General features: G+C 40.3%; 1 protein-coding gene across 2 annotated transcripts in view; it reads right to left on the bottom strand.

Annotated features, from left to right (window-relative positions):
- Positions 1-433: 433 nt before the first annotated feature.
- ubtd1 (ubiquitin domain containing 1) overlaps positions 434-26,291 on the bottom strand; it is a 50,458-nt gene continuing 24,600 nt past the window's right edge. The window contains 3 exon segments of one of the 2 annotated variants that reach the window (NM_001005656.1): positions 1,364-3,852; positions 3,855-4,134; positions 5,638-5,865. In NM_001005656.1, coding sequence (NP_001005656.1) covers positions 3,723-3,852; positions 3,855-4,134; positions 5,638-5,865 — 638 coding nt within the window. In that variant the 3' untranslated portion in view covers positions 1,364-3,722. 2 annotated transcript variants of the gene reach the window in all.

Genomic DNA, 26,291 nt, shown 5'->3' with positions numbered 1-26,291 from the left:
CCCCATTGCCTTGAGTGGAGTCCAAAGAGAAAGATGGGATTCCTTCCCTATAGGGAATACCCATAATTCTGAGGGCACCTTACATATCTGCATGGGGTCCTGAGTTTGACTCCAGCTGGGGCTCTGTCTGCAAGAAGTTTGCATCTTTTTGCACCTGAAGCAAACTGTTTCCTCCTACACTCCAACAACTTACAGACAGGTTAGCTTTCTGGGAAGGATTCCCACTAGATAATGGAACACTGTTGGTGGGATTTGCTTCCATTCAGCCACAAGTGCATTAGTGAAGTTGGACACTGTTGGGGATTGATTCCCATTTGTTTGTAGAGTTTAGCAAGCTATCTTTGGGGGTATCATACTTTTAAACCATTGTTCTGTAGTTCTAAAGCAGACAGTATAATATATTCCAATAAAACATCACTTGATTTCAACAGTGTTCTGTATGAATTGATTTATTTACAAATATTTTATCCGGAGAGACATGGAGATGAACATGTCATTTTCAAGTATCTTTTTGGGGGGTACAATACAGAAAAACAGGTATTGCTTAAAAACCGTAAGTGTGAATTACCAACAGATGAGGAGAGTGAAACAGAGTTTGTCGTTGCACGGAATCTCTAAAACAAATGAATATACAGGCAGCTGGTCAGCTAGTGGATAAACATCACATTGTAACTATACAGTGTGTACAGAGTGAACATCCAGCTATTATTGTGCCCTTTTTTAATTAAAAGAGAAATATAATTTATTTGTAAGTAAAGTATATCTTGCATATATTTTTTCTTGGGAAGTAATAAGCGAGCGCTGCTTACTGCATGCACAGAATGCGCCCTCCCTACATACATGTATGTTTGCAAATAAGGAGAAAGGGAAGTTGCTGTGCACACAATAATTTGTGCCCTTCACAATGTATAATTAAAGCAAGATAAATAACTTATGAAGACAGAGGAATATTTAACCTTTAATTCCAAAACTATAAAAGTAGTCAGATTAACATTACAAACCAATGTAAAGAACAAAGGTCTGTAAACTGTGCCCCTCTACCTGTGTCCGAATTACAACTGCCAGCATCCTCCAATTTCTGGGTAAGTTACAAAGTCCTAGTTGAAAGAGACACATGGCCAACCTGTGGCCCTCCATCTTTAGGGGGATCTAAAAATCCCAGCATCCTCGGCTTGTCACTAAAAAAAATCTACTTACTTATTCACAATAACATAAGAAATTTATGGGTAAACAGCATCCCCCTCCAGCAGCTGCTGAACTACAGCTCCCTCATAACAATCACAGGCCTTGGTCTGTCAATGGAATATCCAAGGTTGTCATTGAACAGCACCCAAAGGGCCTACCATCACCCGTGCACAAGATGTGACATTAAAACAAATTCAGATTTTATTGCTTACTCTGTTTTGTTCAAGAGGCAACACTGTTTGATCAATTAAAATGATTAAAACAAGATACAGAGTTCTATTAAAAGGTTTATTTAAAAGAAATATGGACGTCTGCATGTAGGCACATGGTGGGAGAAAGATTTGCATCCTCTAATAAGAAACTAAGAAGTTGTGGGTATCCGCTCTTGCTACAATAGGCCAAGGATAGGAAACCCCCAGCCCTCCAGCTGTTCAGAATCCTCCAGCACAGCACTAAGCACAAACCTGCACGTGCCAAGGCACCATAGAGAAAGCACTTTGCACTATGGCAGAGGCACAAGGGATGCCTGTACTTTACACCTGCCACTGACCAGGAATAAAGTACAAGGCTCCCTTTTCATACTTTCCTCCCACTTAACATATTTTTAAAAACTCATTCAGATACTGATTGGGCAGTCTTAAAAGATAATGGTGTCCATATGACTAAGTTGGCACACTTTGTAAGTGAAGGTTAACCTACTGGGTTTTCTTTGTTTTATTAGAGTGGCAGAACTGACCTATTTATACAGTATTAGGCCAACCTTATTGCCCAGGAACCCTCCGTATCCATTCATTTGTGGCTGCACTGAGCACACATTTGCAGATTGGGCCATATAAACCAAATAAGTGGGTGTCAGTTTGTATTACCACCCTATTCTCTTGAATTTCCAGATGCTCCTCAACAGCTTCAGAGCCCATGAAGGGCTACTTGTACTCTGGTGTTTGTCGGTTGAGAATACAGTAGGATGAGAAAACTACTTGTTTATATTGCTATGAGCAAAAGGGGACATAGTGCTTTTTAGCCTGAGGTTAATTATGGCTACACTTAGAGAAGAGGGGGCATTAACCTGAGGTGGGGTGGGGGAAGAATATAGATAAAACAACATTGCACCATCCTCTGACAGCATTCAGCAGTTTGTGGGATTCTGAAAGATATAGATAATACAGCAGCTGGAGGGCCACAGGTTGTCTAGCCCACATGTAGATACTAAGAATATGAAACAATTGTTACACTGTGGAATAATATGTATTCTGTATTCCCATTCATTACATTTGTTTTTAAACCAGCCCTGAGAGTACCACACAGGAGTGTTTTGGGCACACACTGCAGGCCATTAATGTATTTTACTGAAAGATAAACCCCTACCTATTGACATGGTATGTTCTATAATTGTGGAACCATTGTTTATACTGGTATAAGCAACATATTAGGGAAGGAGTGGATTGGTTACATGCTTACAGAATGCTCATTGGCTTTCCAATTGGCTTTATGCCTAAGACCAAGTGCACACAGGCACACTAAATGAGTAAGGCAAGAGTGCCGAGCTGAAAGAAAATTCTGGCTTTTCATCCGCAGAATCTTTGGACAGATTGGATGTGCTGGTTTCTCTACATAGTGGTTATGGTCTATCTTTAGCTGAATGGCTGTGGCCTCTTACCCATAGCCAGTCACGTTTGGCGAATGTGTCAATATGAAAAACTTGTAGCATGGGGTCAAGCACAAACTTACAGGTATTACTTTGCTTTGTAGTGACTAACGCGTGCAGGTTAGGGCACATGTACACTTGCCTAAATCAAAAACAAGGTGCCTAAAGACCCCCTGTGCACTGCACATTAGGAAGCAGACTCTCCCTGACTACTGCTAAAATCTGATCAGTACCCAAAGGAATGGACGTGGTTACACAGAGTTATATACCTCTTTCAGAGCAGTAATAAATTCAAAAAGTTACCCAAACAGGTCCATGGTGTTCTGTAGGATCAGTAGTACACAGATTAAGCTGGGGCCTTAGGACTTTTAGGAGAGTAAATTTTAAACAAGTAGACTTTTAGGCAGGGAAAAGAAAAAAAAAAAAGAAAATAAAGAAAAACGAAAAAATTTGTTGCAGTTATATCCTTTGGGGCCCCAGCTGCTGCAACTCTACAACTCCCAGCAGCCCCCACTGGAGCAGACTGTTACGAGCTGTAGTTCTCCAGAGTTTGGAGTGCCAAAATCTTCCCCCACCCCTGTACTGAAAGATAAACCCAGCATACACAGTATAAAAGAGTCTTCCCCACCCAACGCCACACTGAAGATGATAGTATCTGCCCATTAATCTCAGCCATACAAGAAGCTGAGGAGGACTGCATGTGCAATAAAGACTTAGGGAAACATAGTGCAGCATTAAGGTCATTCATTCACCTCATCCCCAGCATTTCAGGATACAGTCCCCGCTCAGCAAGAGACCGATGCTTGGGAAGGTGGACATCAGGAAAGGAGATAAAGACCTAGCAGCCAGCCTTTCCCTCACCCTCCTATTGTACTTGTATTAAAATGTACATTCATATTTGCTGGGCATTGTGCCAGTTCAGTTTTGTGTCTCTTGTGGCTGGTTTACAATAACTTGTATCACGTAGTCTTTCTGGATCTTCGTCTCCTGGAGCTTCATTCTGTCTGTGAGAAGCTTCCCAGAAAAAAACCAGCGTTGCCAACAAGGCTCAATGCCCTCCACTGCATGCAGCTGCTTTTTCAGTTGGCCAATGGTATCCACCATGCTGGCATTGAGTTTAACGTCCTTCCCAGTGGAGAGGCGGACTTTAAGCTGGAATTCCCGTCTTGTGTTGGGGGCAGGCTCTAGAGCATCTGTTCCATCTTCCTCACTTCTCTCCATGATGAGGTTAACGGGAGGAGCCAGGCAGTAAACAGGAAGTTGGTAGCGGGTTCCGAGCTCGTCATAACATTCTGTTAGGGATCCTGAAATGACAACAGTTCAGAAGTGCATTACTCAAAATTCCACTTTATTAAATATTGGACTTCATCCTCAGGCAGCCAAAAATGAAATATGTTTAAGTTTAATAAAAGAACGCTATTCCCACAGACATGCTGCCTCTAGATGGCATAAACAGAATCACTTTTAAATGTACACTGATTTGAAGAAATCTGTTCACAAGAAAAGCATATTGGACAAAATAGTCTTAGTTTTCCCCTACTGGAGTGTGGGACTTATTAGCTTTATTGACTTTGACTATGACACAGTCAGCATTATTCTAACATACATTTTAATTGAATTCCAATTTTAAAGGTTTTTAAAATATTTAAAAAATATACATTTTTGCTCTGCTATTCTCAGCCTTGGTATTATAACTTATATGGATTCTAGAGTTTAATCATCCAGCTAGTTTAAAAGTCAGAATGGATGATGTATAGGAGAAGGCTGAAAAGATAAGCAACAAACTAAACTATTAAATCCATCTGGGGTTTTTGGTTGTTGAGATCAGTGAATGAAAGTCCGGGAATAGGCAAAGAAGGAGCACTATTCATTTCAATCCATTCAAAATAATCAATATTAATATTTAAAAGCCTGTTAGATACTTGTTTACAATATGCTAAGAGTCAATATAAAGGTGAACTTCATGCTCTAGTGTCCCAACTACATCTCCTCTGAAATGCTGAGACATCCCTCATTAGGAAGAGGATGGTGAATAATCGATACCCAGGACTATGAATTTTGCAGAATGTCCTGGGTTTGGTGCCTCCCTAGTTAGTCTTCATAGTCCTGGGTGTCGATTATTCACCATCCTCTTATTCCTAATGATGGCTGTCTCAGCATTTCAGAGGAGATGTAGTTGGGACACTAGAGCAAGCATGCAGTTCACCTTTATATTACGTTAATAGTAATAGTATTCAGAGTCTGCAGTTTGCAGAATGTCCTGGGTTTGGTGCCTCCCTAGTTAGCCTTCAGACTCTGAATACTTTAGGGCTGTGCCACACGGGGGAGGTTAGTCACCCGCGACAAATCTCCCTTGTCACGGGTGACTAATCTCCCGGTGCGGTGCCGCAATAACCCAAAATCGCGGAAGTTTCCTCTCATTTCGGGAGGTTTGTTGCGGGCGACTAATCTACCGTGTGTCACAGCCCTTAAGGGGATTTAAACCCCAAAAAATAATTGGTGTAAATGCATTCAGAGTGGTTCTCTGAGTAATTTTACAATTTACGGCTTCTTAGAGATATTAAAAAAATGCAAATATCTCAGTAACCATGTATGACTTGGTAATGGCCTGCTCCTGAATGTCCTCTTCAGATTGATGGGCGATTTAAATGTTGGAAGCTGCTGCCCTTTTGGCAGAATAGCTTGGAACCCATTCTTACCAAATTATAACTGCAGTTTTATGCCCTTAGTAACAATCCACCTCTCAAGGAGTGACATTACAAATAAAGTTAGGCAAAATATACAATAAAATGAAAGGGAGCTCATACCATGAGGTAACGTAATACTGGCACCATCCACAATAGCCTGAGCCAGCTCATGGTCATTGGCTTCCACTGCAAAGGCTGCCGCCTTCAAAGCATCCCAGATTTCCTTCCGCCCCTCGAAGGCAGGTGCCGTGTCCCAAAACTCATCCCGCTTGCTGCGCAACTGTCCATCAGTCATGGGGTAGTCGCTCTTCCATCTTGGCCTCTCTTTCTTTAATGGCTCATTGCGACCTGGAAATGATTATTAGATTATGAGCGTCTTGTAGGAAAATGGCTGTCTGCATCCTCCTGGGGCATGACCTTATCAGATACACAATACATTTCATGTATATGAATGAAAAAAGAAAAAACCCACACAGTGTTCACTCATAAGGAATTCTCCTATAAAGGCTTTATGTAATGCTGATGGCTCTATTGATACGGATATTTAAAACCTGTTTTATTGATCGCTGTCAATTCAGTTTAGCAGCTTGATCACTGACCGATTAATCACCATTAAAAGTCTAGAGCCTACTGTGATGGGGTTGTTAAGGATCCAGATGCACATACCAACCTACTGCCAGTTGTGTGGGTACTGGTTCCATATAAGCAGCCTGCTCATTCTCAGACTGTACTCTGGTAATTAACCACAGGGGAGTGCTCCTATCTCACTGATATTCTTATATACTATTTTCATCACATGAACACACAACACAACCTTATGATTTCTCACAGTTACATGCAAGGGCTGGATGGGCTATGGAGCAGAATGGGAACCTATTAAAGATTTCAGGGGATATGGGAACCTATTAAGCCAGCCATACAGAACCTATTATGGTTGCAGGATATGCTCCACTCTATGCTGGGATTATGCACAAGGTATACTACACAAATCTGTACAAATGCTACAAACAGGCTAAATAAGCCCATTAACAAATCTTATAAATGCCAGGCTTATAAAGGCAGCATGTTTTTCTTGCTTACTCTGCTTACAGTATTTATGGCTTTGCTGGTTTTCCCCACCCTCAAATGCTTTTCTAAATCTAGCAGAAGAGAAATCAATCAGCATCTTAATGTAACTACTTGACAGCTAGGTGGCAACTATACTACTACCTATGAGCACAACAATGGGTTTAACAGAATTATTCATTTACTCCACCCAGCAACTTTACTTTAGAATTTACCACTAGTACAATAAGCTATATAAGCTACAGAATCACATTGTGTAATATTTTCATGGACCTTTTTATACACAATACAAATCACAAAATATTTAATATATTCAATTTGCGATAGGATAATACGCAATTTGTAATAGGATAGTGCACGGGCCCCACATACATCAACCAAATTTCTGCACCCTAACACTATAACTCTTCTAAAACACTTCACCACTGACAGGCTAAGGCAGGGGTCAGGAACCTTTTTGACAGAGAGCCATAAACACCACATATTATAAAATGTAATTCTGTGAGAGCCATACAATATGTTTAGCCGCAGGAGCCAGATGTGGCTCTTTTGATGGCTGCATCTGGCTCGCTACCAAATCTTTAATAAAAAAAATAACGGGAGGGCGTGGCCTGCACTCGGTGGATAGAAGAAGTGTTCTAAGCCTTAGAACACGTCTTCTATCTGCTGAGCGCAGGGGCAAGGTAGGGTGGGTCCCAAGGATGCCGGATGCGATGCGGAGGAGGGCGTGGCCTGCGCTCGGTGGATAGAAGACGTATTCTAAGGCTTAGAACACGTCTTTTATGTGCCGAGCGCAGGCCACGCCCCCCGTTATTTTTTTTATTAAAGACTTGGCTGCGAGCCAGATGCAGCCATCAAAAGAGCCACATCTGGCTCCCGAGCCATAGGTTCCCTACCCCTGGGCTAAGGGTTTGTAGGGTTTTATAGCAGTCACAGGGAGAGAGAAGGTGGGAGTGATGTCACAGGGGCAGAGATGTGACATCACAGGGTGGAGAGTGGGTAGATCAAGGGGGAGAACTGCAGTGGGAGTGGGGATTGTGGCAAATTCAAGACTATTTAAAGGCAAATTGAGGATGAAACTGGACAGGGAGGTGGGACAGAATTACAATTACACTGCTAGTAAATTATCATGGCCAGCCCAGGCCTGGTCATTTATCGCTAGGCTGCTTGGTGGCATCCCTATTTGAGGGTGACCCTTGTATCAAACATTAGTCAATCTAGGGCTGTCTACATTGGAGGCATGTGGGCCATAAGCAGGCATTTTCATTGAAACACCATTACCATTCTAATGTGTGCCCCTCAAACACGTCTTCAAAACAGGTTACAGGCCCACAGCATGCAAGAAGCTACACAGCACTGGTTTATACCAGATCCAAGTCGGCTTTATCTGAAGCCACCTAGTAAGCAGAGCCATTGTTAGGTTTATGCCACACGTGGCCCCTACACCTGAATGAATGCTCTCCTGTGTCTGCACCAAAAGCAACTGGATCAACCCAGGTGCAGGAGTTGAAATGCATACTGGCGCATTTTGGAGATTAAATCTGCTCCGTGCCCCTGCACCCAGAATGTCTTTAGGTACAGATGCAACAAATACCAAATAGGAAAGGAGGGGCAGTTTCTGCATATAAACTGGTCCATGTGGCAGTAGCCTTAGGTATTCAGATAAGACTTATTGACCTGAAGGAGCAATATAAACTTCACATATAGTAGAAATGTGCCCTTCACTACAGTGGTTTTTTCAATTATTTATCTAATTTTAAATTGAAGAATTTTCCATTACCATGAATGCGCATTAGTATAAAATGACAGCGGGTCCCTTTTAAAACAAAATGTAGTGATAAAAGGACAATTTATCTGCTTTTAACTTTCATAGTCTCAAACATACAATAAACATGTTTACTGCCCACATGATGCTGGAGTCTTCTATTTGTAAAGGGCAACGAGGGCTAATGGGTATAAGAGCAAGCAACAAGGCCGTAGTGAGCAGCAAAAGGCACTGCAGTCATGCATCACTTCCCCTAGTACAAAGATTGCCCTTCAACTCCAGCAAGTTTGATAAAAACGCAGGTCCTCTGGGTTCCCCATAAATGTGTTTGCAAATGGACCCAAAGCCCTAGGGCTTGTTGTGCTTCAAATGAGGACTATAAATAACAAATAGGACAAAGCAATCCCTTGGGTTCCTGAGAGCTGTAGGACTGTCTGTCTCTTCCCTGCAAAATGGTTAAAAGAGGACTTTATAATACAAGTAGACAGCAGAAATACAAGGCAAGGAAGGGTTCCTGTATTTAGCCATCATGTTAATTCAAACAATACATTTTTCCTCAAAACCCAAAGGCTGAAAAATGCATATGGTCCAACTGGCTGGCACACACAAGTAAATCGGATCTCTCAATTAGTCCTTGGGTGGCTTCATGAGCAAATGGGTCTGGTGCAACAAGTCTGTGTGTGACTTGTTTCAATGAGGATATTTACGCACATTTAATGAACTCCATATAAAGCTTAAAACAGTTCTAATAAAGTACTGCACTATAAAGTGATTCAAATAGTCTACCAAAATGCCTGGGGCCTTCTCATCCTCTTCTTTGGCACCCAATAGAGTACGAGCCCCACTGTTTGAGAACCAATGATTAATGGATGTGGGTGTTTTAAAATACTGAAGTTTACATTTTTAAACATTTAAATAGTTCTGTTTTATTAATTTTTCAGCAGAGATCTTACTACAATGCTTCTCTGTTTTAGGGTGAAGACACACAGAGCTACTTAGTCACAGCTACTTTTCATGGCTAATAAATGCCAGAAAATACCCTGCTTTAGACAATACTGAGAACTACCTCTGCTAAAACACAGAGACAATTATAAGTAAAAGATCAGCATTGTCTAATTTAGTAGCCATGACAAGTAGCTTCTACTAGCAGCTCTGTGTGTCTTCACCCTAAAAAATTGGCTTCTAATAAAAAAACAGACCATAGTAAATTTTTATGATAGGGACCTTTAATTGAAAGCTCTTCTTGGGTAGCAACTAATGTGAATTGATGTATACTAACTGCAAATGATAATAAAATATGTCAGTTCTTACTACAATGCTTCTCTGTTTTAGGGTGAAGACACACAGAGCTACTTAGTCACAGCTACTTTTCATGGCTACTAAATGCCAGAAAATACCCTGCTTTAGACAATACTGAGAACTACCTCTGCTAAAACACACACAGAGACAATTATAAGTAAAAGATCAGCATTGTCTATTTTAGTAGCCATGACAAGTAGCTGCTACTAGTAGCTCTGTGCGTCTTCACCCTAAAAAATTGGCCTCTAATAAAAAAAAAAACAGACCATAGTATATTTATATGATAGGGACCTTTAATTGAAAGCTCTTCTTGGGCAGCAACTAATGTGAATTGATGTATACTAACTGCAAATGATAATAAAATATGTCAGTGCTATGTAAAGAATTATAATAACATTAAAAAAAAACAAGAGGCTGAAAAAAACACACTAGTTTTTACTTTATGTCACAGTGCAATTGTTATTTAAATGCATAATTAATTAGGTAGCTAATCCCTGACAAATAGCTACATGCGCCTTAGTGCCAAAGGCCAGTGTGATAAAGCCCTCCACTAGAATATACCCCCTTAATCCTCTCATTCACTGCCAGCCTTGTAAGATCCACTGGGGAACGGATGAGACTGGGTGCTTAAAGGTCACTTTCATAAAACAACGTATTTATAGCCTAGAGAATTAGCCATCACGTAATCTTCAGAGTCTGAAAACAGTAGTGGATTAATCTCAGTGCCTATCGGGCGCTCAATGAGCTTATAGTCATGAAAGCCTCACAAATTCACTAATTAACTGCGGGAGCCATCTCTAGGAAGACAGAGAAGATAGTATTTGAATTTTATAAGGCAGGATATAAAACTGGACTTTGTTTCTTTCTCTCCGCTACAGATTTTACTGGCTCTTTAAATGGAGCAAGAATTAAATCACTTGCATTTACTTAACACCATAATAATGAAAAGCCTAGCACTTTTAATGGCACTATATTAAACAACTGGGCTCCGTGACTGGGCCATTTTGACGAATATATAATCATGCAGCTTTTATAAGCCTTTATAAAGAAGTCAATTCATAGAGTAGAGTCCTTATGCTTTTCCTTTTGAGAGCACATACCAATTGCTGGCTTATGACAAGTCTAACAAAGCTGCCTTTTATCATTTTTTTGTAATTTACTAACAGAAACATGCCTTCTTTTTAGTTGGATTTCTTTACTGAATTTGGCAATTTGAAGGCAGGCAGATGAGAAAGGGAACATCACGACTATGGGTATATAAGAGAACAGTAGATGTGAGACTATGCTGGGTAGAGAAAACAATGACAATGGAAAAAGGACAAGGATGCGTATGGAAGTGGATATCAGTGAATATAAGACTGTAATCATCATCATCATCATCATCATTTATTCATATAGCGCCAGAAAATTACACAGCCCTTTACATTAATAATAAAAGTAGAAGATAACAATAGCTATAGGCAAAGGAAAAAGACAACACTTAAGCAAATGGAAGACAAGGTGGATTTCTGCCAGAAGCACTCAATACCTTCTGACTAAAATCCACCCTGCGGACAGTGACTAGCACATCTCACTACACACATGGTGTGCAGATTTACTAATCCACAAACGGACCGAAAGCGTCCGAACGCGTTTTTTCGTAATGATCAGTATTTTTGCGACTTTTTCATCGCCACTTTTTCGTATGCCCTGCGATTTTTTTGTCGCCGTCCTGACTTTTTCGTATATTTTCTGTGACTTTTTCATTGGATTGGATTGGATTTTCCGCCGTTTACTATCGCTCAATATGAAAAAATCGTGACGGCAACGAAAAAGTAGCGCAAAATACGATAAAGTCACGACAAATATGAAAAATCGCGAAAGTCGCAAAATTTTCGTTTCCAATACGATTTTTTCCCTTTCGGAATTCGGATTCATGGATTAGTAATTCTGCCCCATGGTGTGCAGGCCGAATTGACCTTTTTTCGGCCGGCATCCGCCACCAATGGAGGAAATGATTTGTCTGCCATAAGTCTAGCGTAGACACTACACACTGAGCAGTCACAAATTTTGCCATCTATGTGCAGCAACAGCCAGATCCCTTTAATCCTATTTCATTTCATAGATAAAGTGTCCCAGAGTAAACTAAGTGGTCAGTGCCAGTTGTGGATGTAGGTAAAGGAAAAATGCAACAGTTGATACATGGGAAGGAAAATCAGGACATCTGAGTTACAGAAAAACGGGACACGGGGTCAGGAAAAGGCTCTGATTACATGGTACATTTAGCAGTAGAAGTGTGAAAGATAAAGAACAGTTATTACAGATGTTGCCAGTGTATGGGCCTGCCCGACCAATATCTAGCAAAAAATTGGGCAGATTTCAATCAAGCGGGTTTAAAAATCCCATCGGGGCGAGGAGGGCATTGGCACATTGATGCGGCCCTTGTCCTGACAGCCTGCATCCTGTCAATGTGATTTAACTGCTTGCCCCAAGGGCTGAATGATTGGACCAATCCGATATTGCACCCATCCAGGTGGGCATGTTGGTGAAAGATCTGCTGGTTTGGAGACATAGTCAAACGAGTGGAGTGTACAGCTACCTTTACTTGCATAAATATCTACTGATAGTAAAAACAAACAAACAAACAAACAAAAAAAAAAACACAACAACTGAACTTCATACATTTTATTAATACAAATAGTATTCTAATGAATTAGATGGTCATTTGCAGAAGTAGTAAAGCAGTCAGCATCATAGAATACTGTCCAATGGAAATATAAAAGACTTGGAAAGCTATTTTATATTGCAAAATGGGCTTTTGTAAATTTCCAGGGGGAAAATAAAATGAATAGACAAAAGGAAAAATGTTATTTTTATTATTCCAAAAGGCCCATTATGAGAATGTAAATCTGACTCCAAGAAAAATCAAATGGTTCCACAGATGTTTTATTTCACTAGAATTTCTTTCCTGGGGCAAGACAGAGAGCAACTTCCCGCAGCATAACAAATCCTAATTTGCAGCGCTTGTAAGTATAACGTCTATAAATATCCAGAAAATGCCTTACACAGCAATTACAGTTGTTGTAAGTGTAATATTACAAGGAAACCTTCAATGACACAAAGTTCTGGTTTATATGGGTGACACGCACACACAACTGATACTTGTAGGAGGGCATGGGGCCCTAGGCTAGAGGTGGCTCCTTGGTGAAAATATATAGGCTAAAATCAATACAGGGTGCAGGGCACAGGGGGCATGGGGCCCTAGGCTAGAGGTGGCTCCTTGGTGAGAAAATGCCCCTGTGAAATGTTGTTTACAGTATTCCACTCCAGGCTCAATACTTGTGCTGAACATTTTTTTCCATTAGGAATATCTACAGTTTATGTAATTCCTTGCCCTAAAAACGGCAAAATTTAAAAAAGAAACTAAAGTCCCATTAGTCTTAAAAAAACAACAGGCTGTAGTTGGGGGAAGGAAGGGGTTTATTTACTGCTCTTTGAGATCAGGGAGTAGAATGTGGCATTTGTAGTAACAAAAAACAAGATATTTTCTAAAAGAACACGCAAAAAGTATGTTCAGCACAAGCTCTATTTATTTAAGCAATGTTGAAAAGGGGTATACTGTCCATTTAAGAGGCAGAAGGATCAAAGAGGGTCTTGTTCTTTACTCCTATGGGTTCAGACCCCCAAGCCAGACTCGGCATATAAGCACTGCTGTGTAGAGGAGCACATAAAAACCTACTCCCAACAAATACAACATAAAATGCCTTTGTGTAAATGCCTTCAGTGGTAAGTCCATCTATTGTACAGCGTTGCTGTCTGTGGGAATCAATACAGCAGCTTTCTGAATTACAAGCAACATAAAAACCAGTATTGTGCTATCAATAGGTGCTTTCCAACCCAGCATTATAAGGTTTTTCTCTAGTGTACATTATCCTAAACATAGTAGGACACTGGAGAGTCTCAATTGAAGGAGATGCAAAAACAGGTTTTTGGCTGAATATTGCTTTTGAATCAACCACTCCTCTCCACAAACACCTCTTTAATCAATCAATAAGTAACATGCTATGTTTTATGACCTTATATTTTAGCTACCCATAGCACTAGAGGCCTGGCTGCAGTTTGGGGTGAGAAGTTATTTTTATTAATATATTAATCATCTCTGCAACAAATGTTATTATAGATAATTGCTCAAAGCCTATAATATTAGAGCACTAAAAGGTGTAGATATATATTTATCCTTGAAACTAGGTGTGCCATCTTCAAACTGGGAACATGGGTAGTCTGAAACAGAAATAAACATATAGCCAGGTAAGCTATAATTAGCCTACCACAAGCCACTTATTTTTCTAAATCAATCAACACCTTCCTAATGGTGTGTCAGATGTGGAAATCAATCATAATATGGCTACAGGAGCACAGTGCCTATTTCAGCTGTCCATATAATGAGAAGGAAGAACACAAAGTGTAAATTTTCCATGTCACTGAACAGATGTCAGGAGAAAGCATTGGTATTGTCCTATACAGGTCACCAAGTGGCAGAAGAAGGTTTCGCTGTACGTTCTAAGGAACGGATTGTACCAAATCTCTACCATGAGAGCTGGTTATGAACAATTAATCTTAACGTGACAGATGGATTTGATGCCTTCATAGCTACAAAGGGCATCCAATAAGTTAGAAAAATATATCAAATCAAAAGCATATTAGAACTGCAATCTGTAGACCCGGAAAAGGTTCATTTTGCTAGGTTGACAAATCTGATGGATTCACAAAGGAAGATCCCATAGTTTACCTAGATCATAAAAATTAAAAGGGTCTATGCACATATTTGATTGGTACTCTATATCGGTTATAAACAGACATGCATAAACCATACAGCCTCGCACCACATATACAACCCAAGGGGTTCTTGCAGGCTGACTCTGCCTGAGTAATCTCCAAATGAGGCCCAACCAGATATTGACCAGGAAGGGGAAAGTTGGGTACATTCAAAGGCAAGTAAGCTCTCACCACAGTCGAGAAGGGCTACGTAAGGTGCCAATCTGTGAATGGACCCCTTAACAGACAGGACAAAGTACAAGAGGCACATTCGTCTAAGCATCAATGACATTTTGCCTGCTATTGACTAATAAAAGGGGTCCATAACTTTATTAGGCCAAGTATTGTTTAAGTTTCTCTGCAAACCACAGATAACTTAAAAGCGTTTAATGATTTAAAATAGCAGCTCTCAGCTGTACCAACCAGCAAGTAACCAAGGCTCTTAATGATGTCTAGCAGAGCAGTAAGCAGTTTTCAACCATACGTTGTGGGGCCTCAGAGCAGTAAAGAGAAATACAGAACATCAGGGACACTACCATAAATATAGGTGTTGCAGTCTCACGTGGGATTTTCACGCAGCAAAACAAAATTGCTTGTGTTGTAATCAAACCTTCAGGTAATAACTATTCACATGTTTATTTTATTTGTGCCATAGTTTGTTTTGAAAAAATAGCACTTCACAAATACGGAGAGAACCTTGGAGATTGTAAGCTCTTGTGGGCAGGGCTCCCTTCACCTCGGTTATTGATTGCTTTATATGTTACTCTGTATGTCCAATGTATGTATCACTTATTGTACAGCGCTGCGGAATATGTTGGTGCTTTATAAATAAATGTTATAATAATAATTGGCTGCTGCTGGCACAGGTACAGATGGGGCAATATGAGGGATTTAAAATCTTTTGGGCAGGGCTCTCTTCACCTCTTGTATCGGTTATTGATTGCTTTATATGTTACTCTGTATGTCCAATGTATGAAACCCACTTATTGTACAGCGCTGCGGAATATGTTGCCGCTTTATAAATAAATGTTAATAATAATAAAAATAACTTAGTAGGCATGGTTGCAGCAATCATTTCACATTCACTAGGTCACCTTGTCTTGCCCAAAACCTTAAGCTATGTTCTGTATTCCACAGGCAGAAGAGGAATATTGGCACAGTTCTGACATGATCCAAACTGACACAGCATGAGCTATGTGCTTGTGCAAGGAGCTAGCCAAAAAAATGCCACTCCAAATCAAACGGAAGATCTAATGCACGGGGGTCCTTTCTGGTGGCAGGTTGAACTGCTTTCAGTATGTAAAAATAACCCACAGTAGAATATCGGGTCACAGGACTGGTCTGTAAAGTATGCTCAATCCCTATGCATGGCAACTTAGCAAGGGGCGCCAAGGTAAAAATAAACATATACATTTTGTATTTGAACAAACATGTCAACAATTAAAAAGATAAGGCAGTGTTCTGCAGACTCAAATAAAGCACTAGTGTTTTAACAGATTATAGCATATCTATAATTAATGCTCAACCAGTACGTATTTTTGCTTAGACAGACAGAACAGGAGGATGAGCACTTGTATATGTATATGGGATCAGACTTTTTTTTTGCTTCGCCTGAGGCACTGTAAACGCTTAATCAACCATAGGCAAGGAAATTGCTTCAGAGGTAGGTTTTGTTGCATATTGTGCCCCAGTTTCCCAAGGACAAAAGTTACAATTTACTTAGGTTCACAAGGGGTGCTGTGAAATACTGCAAACAATGAGGCAGCTTCTGATATATAAAAGCAAATACACATAGCAGAGATGTACAGTGTACCTAATAAGCTGCACTATACTCTTAAACATGGATCAGGACTCATATGGGTATAAGAGATAAAGTGATGTCAATGACAGACCGGAACAGATCCCAGCACCAAGTCAGCATTTTATAGGCAATACACAGCAGGTATATAGATTTCTAGAGTAAAAACTTACAGTTTAAGGACCATGAATAATATAAGAGTTCACTAGAGGTGCCGTCAGTGGTTGAGAGCAGGAATATCTGGTGGAATCTGAAAAGTCAGGGCCCAGAACCCAGTGGCTAATGCCACCTTACAGAACTAGATGATCAATGCTTTCATCCACTGCAGCGAAAGGGCCACAATTCCATTACCCTCTCTTCAGCTCCATCCATTAGTTGCTGCACTGTAGTACTAATCCAGGAAATACTCCAGTACAAGATTCTTTTCACCAAGAGCTCATTAAATAGCAAGCATAGCCTTCACAACCATTTGTAAATTAGATTTTCCCAATGAACTGTGTTTGATTTTTAACCACAGTATTAGAAAACCCATTTGAGGAATCGTTCCTGGTGCCAGACTGATATGAAGATCCTTAAAATCAGACTAAGTATTGATTTTTTTTTTTCCACTGAGCAGATTAGCTAAAACCTTTTCCATTCTATATTCAGTAATTCCCTCCTGAGAGAGGTAACAGCATAGAACCACTAACTCTATCCGGACGAAGACTGTATAAAGCCTTGTGCACTGCAAAAGTCTGATTTTGAAACCATTACCAATAAGTTTCAGGAGCTGCTAGAAAACAGTTCCTGCAGTTTATCCAAAACAGAACACAGCACCTGACCCAGCTTTATGCTGAAAGGTGAAGGGATCCTTACACAAAAATATGGCCAAAACAAACTAAAAATGAACTGTAATTTATGTAACAGATGGAAGCCACTTTTCAGTTGGTCTTGATTATTTTTGTAGAATAGTTAACTTCCTTTTCTATGTCAAACATGAATCTGAAACCATTATCTGGCTATTATAACCGATGGGAAAGAATATATAGTGCCACTTAGTATTTTATTGGCACCTTACTACGGTCACAATCACTCATGCACTGCTGTGGATCATTTTCCCTTCCCTGTGTGCACTGGCCAACGGTGAATTAAATTTTCTAACTTGCACAATTTATAGATGAACCGAAATCCATTGCACGTGGATATCAGTCATCACTGGCAGGCCACCATACAGATTATCTGTGCTTGTATGGCTGGGTTTAGGCTTATGCCACACAAGGCTAATTTTCGGCCTGCAGAAAAATACGAATCAGCCCACCTTGCCTGCACACGGAACTACTGTTTCGGCCCAGTTGTTGGCAGCTGCAGCAGATAGACAAAGTAATGCGAGAGCCCGTGTGCCTGCCCCAGGGCCAACACAATGGTTCCAGGTGCAGACAAGGCAGGAGGCTGATGCGAACAGAGGGGCAGATTCAAAGCAAACCACTGCAGTGGTAGTGGAAGTACTGCAGCATTCACATCATGGTTCCCTATATAAAAGGATTGAGCTGGCTAGTTTTAAATCTTTATGCCTCTTTGTCATCTGGGCATTTGCATGCTGAATGGCTGCTTAGAAACCAGTGCATCCTGCATAATGCACCTACGCCTATCACTAACCTACCATAAAGCATCAGGGAACAGAACAGGAATCTATTTTCATTTAATCTTCAGTTGCGCAAATGTTGCATTATTGCAAGCTCCCGCCGTGCCCAATCTATTTCACAAGTAAGGAAAAGCTATCACGCGTGTGCAGTTCAAGTGCAGTTTATTCCTTTCGTTGTAATCGGAAAACCAGAAATTGAATGAAAAACAAAAGCCCTTATATAAGCTACTTAGGAAATAGTGCAACTGTTTTTTATACTTCTATTTCCCCTTTCCTGTTTATTTTATGGCTCAACATATATATTATGGTTTGGTGCCAAGCTAATCCCTTTCTCGGTATTGTGGAACCGACATACAAAAATAAACACACCTCGCCAGCTTGGTTTGCCTTAGCCCTTTGCTATTTTTTTTTTTTCCAGAGCTATTTTTACTGCTGGGTGTGAATCTACCAAATGTGTAATATTATTCTATGGATAGCTGCTTCATGCATTAGCAGTTATTTTGCTAAAAGCCGTTTATAACAAGAAAATAAATAGAATAAGAGCTTTTTTCCCTCTCTCTCTCTCTCCGAGGACCATGAAATTGTATACTGAACACCAAGAGAACTGGACAATTCTCTCTGCATAGTACATTGACCCCCATTATGTAGAGTGAGACCTACACTACTAAGCAGCAGTCACAATTAGATCTCTACAACCAGCTCCATTACTTCAACCTAATGGATACTTGCCACTTTCTTTTTTTTTTTATTTTGAGCAACTTTTGAGCCAAAAGGCTGCTAGCAAATATAGGCATGGGACCTGTTATCCAGAATGCTCAGGACCTGGGGTTTTCCGTATAAGGGATCTTTCCATAATTTGGATCCCCATCTTTTAATTCTGCTCAAAATAATTTAACATTAATTAGACCCAATAGGTTTGTTTTGCATCAAGTATTGATTAATTATCTTAGTTGGGATCAAGTACAAGGTACTGTCTTATTATTACACAGAAAAAGGAAATAATTTGTACAAAAATGTGATTATTTGATTAAAACAGAGTCTATGGGAGATGGCCTTCCCGTAATTTGGAGCTTTCTAGATAACGTGTTTCCGGACAATGGATCTCAAACCTGTACTTATTCCTACACTTCAGTCTCAGAACCATTGTTTTCAACTGAGCTTTAAAGGGGTGGTTCGCCTTCAGGTTAACTTTATGTTAAAGAATGGCCTATTCTTAGCAACTTTTTTGATTTAATGGCCTCTCTCTGGATTCTTAATATGGATTCTTTCCAGATTTCCAATGGGGTCACTAATCCCAGTAGCCAAAATACTATTGCTTTTACTTTTTATTACTTATCTTTCTATTTGGGCCCTCCACTATTCATATTCCTGTCTCTCTTTCAAACCTTCTGCCTGGTTGCTAGGATAAAGTGGACCCTAGCAACCAGAAAAGTGCCAAAATTCAAAATTAGAGAGCTACTGAAAACACTAAATAATTCCCCCTCAACTATCATATAATCAGGATGTGTGTTATTTATACAATCTATCACTCCTTCACAAACTACATTGTTCTTGAACTCCCTCTGTTCATTCTTCCTCTCTACTCTCTTGTTCTCCCTAAAACTTTCTCTATTGAATCTACCATGGTAAATCTTCCAAACCCACAATAAACACTCTATAGAATGTGAAAAACCCACTTCTCTAATGGCTTTTCAGTATAGATGCACAACAATAGGACACTGTACAGAAACACCTGGGGTCATGAGATAACATTTGACACTTATGTACAGTAAATTTTAACCATATTGTATAACTAATGACCATGGACTGTAACTTTTTAGTTTTTCGGTTTTTGTTTTTTTAAAAAGTATGTTGGGAAAAAAAAAAATTACTAAATAATTCAAAAAATGCAAATAAAAGAGACCAACTGCAAACTGTCCCAGAACTGCACTCTCTGCATTTAACGGTGAATAACCCCTTTACAGAAATCTTAGACCCAGGTATTTGTTTAAAGTAAAAGTAATATTTTTTATTCAAGTTCAATTTTAAGTATACACTAACCGAGAATTATTAGTAAATATAGGGCATTTCTATACTTTGTGAGCGTTGCCAGCGTTCACAAATTCAGGTATGAATAGGATGCAATCAGCACGTATCCCCATCAAATATATTTCGGAGTGCAATATTTCAATAAATGCATTATTTTTACAAACCATCCATTTGGGACTTGCCTGCACCAATACATTTTAATGTCCTTTTGTTGCTCTGAGTGACAGCTGGGTAATAGAAACCAAGGAGATGCAATTAAAATGAGGCAGTGTTCTCTGCCATGTGACATTCTATTTTAGCCATTGAAGCTGGAAATTATTAATGACAACTTCTTCAGATTTAAGGATCACTCCACTAACTATTGATCAAGTTAGCAAAAAAAAAAAAAAAAAGCCCTAACTTTTCACATTTTTACTCACAAATTTTTCACAAAAATAATTTAGTTATACAGGTATAGAAATACATTTTTAAATTCATATCTCAGCCCAAAACACTGCATCGTCCTCATGGGAGCAAAAAAATGAACAGACGTCACATTGTCCTGAAAAACATGCACACCTAAGCATATTGTAAATTACAGAGCAAAGGGTGACTATCCGTTCCTATCAGAAGAAAAATATACAGTGGTGTGAAAAACTATTTGCCCCCTTCCTGATTTCTTATTCTTTTGCATGTTTGTCACACTTAAATGTTTCTGCTCATCAAAAACTGTTAACTATTAGTCAAAGATAACATTAATGAACACAAAATGCAGTTATTAAATGAAGGTTTACGTTATTAAGGGAGAAAAAAAACTCCAAATCTACATGGCCCTGTGTGAAAAAGTGATTGCCCCCCTTGTTAAAAAATAACTTAACTGTGGTTTATCAATTTCAATTTTCAATTTCAATATCAATTTCTGTAGTCACCCCCAGGCCTGATTACTGCCACACCTGTTTCAATCAAGAAATCAATTAAATAGGAGCTACCTGACACAGAGAAGTAGACCAAAAGCACCTCAAAAGCTAGACATCATGCCAAGATCCAAAGAAATTCAGGAACAAATGAGAACAAAAGTAATTGAGATCTATCAGTCTGGTAAAGGTTATAAAGCCATTTCTAAAGCTTTGGGACTCCAGCGAACCACAGTGAGAGCCATTATCCACAAATGGCAAAAACATGGAACAGTGGTGAACCTTCCCAGGAGTGGCCGGCCGACCAAAATTACCCCAAGAGCGCAGAGACAACTCATCCGAGAGGCCACAAAAGACCCCAGGACAACATCTAAAGAACTGCAGGCCTCACTTGCCTCAATTAAGGTCAGTGTTCACGACTCCACCATAAGAAAGAGACTGGGCAAAAACGGCCTGCATGGCAGATTTCCAAGGCGCAAACCACTTTTAAGCAAAAAGAACATTATGGCTCGTCTCAATTTTGCTAAAAAACATCTCAATGATTGCCAAGACTTTTGGGAATATATCTTGTGGACCGACGAGACAAAAGTTGAACTTTTTGGAAGGTGCGTGTCCCGTTACATCTGGCTTAAAAGTAACACAGCATTTCAGAAAAAGAACATCATACCAACAGTAAAATATGGTGGTGGTAGTGTGATGGTCTGGGGTTGTTTTGCTGCTTCAGGAGCTGGAAGGCTTGCTGTGATAGATGGAACCATGAATTCTACTGTCTACCAAAAAATCCTGAAGGAGAATGTCCGGCCATCTGTTCGTCAACTCAAGCTGAAGCGATCGTGGGTGCTGCAGCAGGACAATGACCCAAAACACACCAGCAAATCCACCTCTGAATGGCTGAAGAAAAACAAAATGAAGACTTTGGAATGGCCTAGTCAAAGTCCTGACCTGAATCCTATTGAGATGTTGTGGCATGACCTTAAAAAGGCGGTTCATGCTAGAAAACCCTCAAATAAAGCTGAATTACAACAATTCTGCAAAGATGAGTGGGCCAAAATTCCTCCAGAGCGCTGTAAAAGACTCATTGCAAGTTATCGCAAACTCTTGATTGCAGTTATTGCTGCTAAGGGTGGCCCAACCAGTTATTAGGTTCAGGGGGCAATTACTTTTTCACACATGGCCATGTAGGTTTGGATTTTTTTTCTCCCTAAATAATAAAAACCCTCATTTAAAAACTGCATTTTGTGTTTATTTGTGTTATCTTTGACTAATAGTTAAATGTGTTTGATGATCAGAAACATTTTGTGTGTCAAACATGCAAAAGAATAAGAAATCAGGAAGGGGGCAAATAGTTTTTCACACCACTGTATATGATATATAACCCTAATACACTGTCCCAAATAGAGGAGGGAAAAACCCAGGTATCACACAGGTTTGTTTAGTAAACAACCCCCCCCCCCCACACACACACACTTCTGTCATGCTTTACAGCTACAATATAACTATCCTTATAACAGAAAATTGAGGCCACATTAATGTGAGTTATAGACCTGCTGTTTATATCACTGTGGGGATACTGCATATATGAAACTTAAGAAAAAAAAAAAACTCTGAAACGCAATTGTATGCATATTTTATGGCACAGCCCTTATTTTTATATTAAACTGAAAATCAAAAATAAAACACGCTATTATTTAAATATTAAAAGTAAACACCACTGTCAAAGCATTATTGCAATTGCCATTTTGTTTAATAGACATTTACTCATTCAGCAGAACTACAAAACAAGATATTCCATCCACTCCTCTTGTTCCACTGTGAAGTGCTGAATTCTGGGACTTGGCGTCCCTCTTCATTCCAAGGAGTCTGTGCAGCACCCACTATGAAAAGTAAAGAGACTAAATCCCAGAATCAATCACTTCACAGTGGAATAAGGTGAGGGTGGGGCTGCATTACACAGTGAGCCTAAGGACAACGGTAGCTGGCTCCCAGCAAGCACACAGACAGAATATTATGGTTTTAGTCTGTGGAATTAGGTATGTCTGTGTAAAAGAATATATAAACACAATCTATATATGTTTTTGGAAGTTAGCATACTATTAATTTACCCAATTTTCTTTTTTACATATGCCAATCTTAAAGAAGGGGGGATATTTTTCTATAAACTGATCTGGCAACCAATACACAGGGACAAATCAGGAAGATCCAATCACTTGGCTACTGGGTCAACAAACTGTCCTTAACAAGGGCCTATGGCAACCTGTCAAGGGGGGACAGCATCGGCCCACCAATAAGGTTCCTCTTCCAATGGTATTTTGCCAAGCGAGCAGATCTTAACCTGTATGGGCACCTTAACAGAACACTTGAAACAGTCCATTAGACTGCAGAAAAATGTTTAAAAAAAATAATGCTGAAGATGCAAGCCTGTGTAGAAATCTAATCTGATCAAATCCATTCTTTCCAAACGAAGGATAGCTGGCTATCTTATTACCAAGCATGCAGCTACATTATTTATACCAGGGGCAAAAGGTTGCACAGATCTGGAATTCAAAGCTTTGCAAAATGATCTTAAAATTGACCTTAAAAGATAAAGTGAAAGCCTTCCGGCAAGCGAGGAGGAAGCAATAGGCTCTAGTAAAATGGAAATATAGGGGAAAAAGCAAGACCAATAAAGACAGAGGGATGAATGAGATGAAGGATTGCTTATCGTGCTTCCTGACAGTAGCAGGCGAGACTGGCCCAGGGGGTTTAAATTACCAGAAACTGGCCTTGAAGCCATGAGCTATTAATCCCTACAACAATATCCTGAATACACTGCTAGCATCTCTAGGGGAGACATCCTGCCCTGCCAGCTTTAAGGCAGCAGACATTTCCTAGGGACACCTCCCTTTTCACAGGTCCATTCAGAAATACCGGCATGTGTCAGGCAGAAATAATCAAAAAAATGCATTTCACCCTGTATACATTTTAATATGCACCTTATATTGCTTGTGTAGTGGGCTTGTTTGTAAAAGGGAACATTATTATCCCACTGCTACTATAGGCACCATCTCTCCCTACTATACCTGCTATCCCACAGCCACAGTCCCTTCCCAGGGGCTATTATGCCACTGCTACTATAGGCACCATCTCACCCTACTATACCTGCTATCCCACAGCCACAGTCCCTTCCCAGAGGCTATTATCCCACTGCTACTATAGGCACCATCTCTCCCTACTATACCTGCTATCCCAAAGCCACAGTCCCTTCCCAGAGGCAATTATCCCCACTGCTACTATAGCAGGGGTGGGCAAACTACGGCCCGCGGGCCACATCCGGCCCGTTGGCCTTTTTAATCCGGCCTGCCGACTCCAGGTCCCTTTAAATAATTTCTGGGCCCTGATTGGTTGCGCTTAGTGCGTGTTCGTGATGTCAATACGAAGGGGGCGCAACCATAAAAAAGGATGCAGCAGGGAGCCGGGGAACAGACGCAACCGAACGATGGAGGGAGCCGCAGGTTGGGGAGATGGAGGATGCTGGGGGAGGGGGAGCTGGTGGGAGGACGTTGGCCCGGCCTGGCCTGCCTGTGAGTCAATGTGGCCCCCGAGCCAAAAACTTTGCCCACCCCTGTACTATAGGCACCATCTCTCCCTACTATACCTGCTATTCCACAGCCACAGTCCCTTCCCAGAGGCTATTATCCCCCCAATTCAACTATAGGCACCATCTCTCCCTACTATACCTGCTATCCCACAGCCACAGTCCCTTCACAAAGGCTATTATCCCCCCAATTCAACTATAGGCACCATCTCTCCCTATTATACACTCGCTATCCCACAGCCCTAAGGCTATTACCCCCACTACTAACACAGGTGTTTTCTTAGCATATCCAAAAGGTGTTTTTCCCACATGTCATGCCATCATTCTGCCCCTTTTGGCCAGTTTTTCCCAAGGTCAAAAGTGCCAATCATATCCAGAGAAGAGGCCCTTGCGTGGAGCATAAACATTCCTTCTTTTGCAATTGCAGTTATATGACTGAAACTAATAGTAATACGACTCTAAGGGCTCTGGCACACAGGGAGATTAGTCGCCTGTGACAAATCTCCCTTATCACGGGCGACTAATATCCCCGAACTACCATCCCACCGGCGAAAATGTAAGTCGCTGGTGGGATGGCACACGCTGCGCAGGTGATTTCGTCGGTGGGATGGTAGTTCGGGGAGATTAGTCGCCCGTGATAAGGGAGATTTGTCGCAGGCGACTAATTTCCCCTTGTGCCAGAGCCCTAAGGTTTTGTTGTGCATTCTAGCACTGTTGCTTAAAACAATGTATCTATAAATCAGAGGGTTAAAAAATAAATGAAAATTACTTATCCAATTATAGGGTGGATAAATTAGTCATGAAGGATTAACCGACTACCAAAACATACCTCTCATACTGAGTCAGAACAAGAAAAAAAACCTAGTTGTATGCAGGCTCTGGCAAGTAATGGTAGGGTAAAATGGCAAAGTTACAAAAACCTTGCATATTATTCTGTCCTGTGAAACATTCTATATGCAGCGGCTATATCTGGAACCATTTGCACATCAGTATTCCTCAAAACACCTGCTACACAACTAGGGACAAGCAATGCTTTGTGACCCAAACCTTGGCTTACAGGTGGCATAAATTTACAAAACTAAAATGTTAACTTTGTAACATTTTAGTTGCCAGTTACAGGAACAGCTACTCTGATATAATCATGCACTTTGCAACATACATTTGTTTTATATATAGCTTCCTCTCCATTTTTAAAGCTTGAGATGAGAGCCAAGTCATTTTATTCACCCTTTCTTCTCAGATCCTATACAAAGGCACAAGGCACATGATTTTCCTAGCTTGCTAACAAATCAGAATATGTAATGCAATAAAACATAAATATGATGTACTACCCAGAAATATCCGCAAACTATTCTTGCCTTTAGCTTAGTCAGGCTCCCAGCATCCCAGGACGTAATGAGCAATACAATACAACATAACACCTCCCTACAGTCTCTCAGCTACAGTATGAAGAAGTGAGGACAGACTTAACACATACCCGACATCTGTCCCAAACTAAATATAAAAGGGGCAGGGCCTAATGAAAAGTAGGGTGGATATGGGCATGCTTAGGATAGATCAAGGTATGGCTTAAAGGTTCCATTAAATTGTGAAAATATTTATACAATTATTAAAAGGACATTAAAATACAAAAACAAGAAGAAATGTTAAAATCAATGGGGAGTTCTAAATGTTAGGCACCCCACAGTGATTAAGATCACTTACCTGATACTCCAGACTGGTGGTCCTATTGGCAAAAATTGCACCAGCCCAGGGTACATTCAGGGCAAGCGATCCTCTTTCTTTATTCCCCTCATGCTTTTTTTTCTTGAACCCAGGGGCCACGCAGTAGAGTCAAAAATGTTGTTAAAGTTTGCTTTTTCACTCTACCTCTACAGAAGAGGATCACTCACCTGTATGTACCTCGGGCCAGTGAGTTTTCGTGCTAACAGGAGCAC

This window comes from Xenopus tropicalis, chromosome 7 (genome assembly GCF_000004195.4).
Source record: "Xenopus tropicalis strain Nigerian chromosome 7, UCB_Xtro_10.0, whole genome shotgun sequence".
Classification (NCBI taxonomy): domain Eukaryota; kingdom Metazoa; phylum Chordata; class Amphibia; order Anura; family Pipidae; genus Xenopus; species Xenopus tropicalis.
Note: the sequence above shows the minus strand (reverse complement) of the source record. Positions and strands in the feature narration are given on the sequence as shown.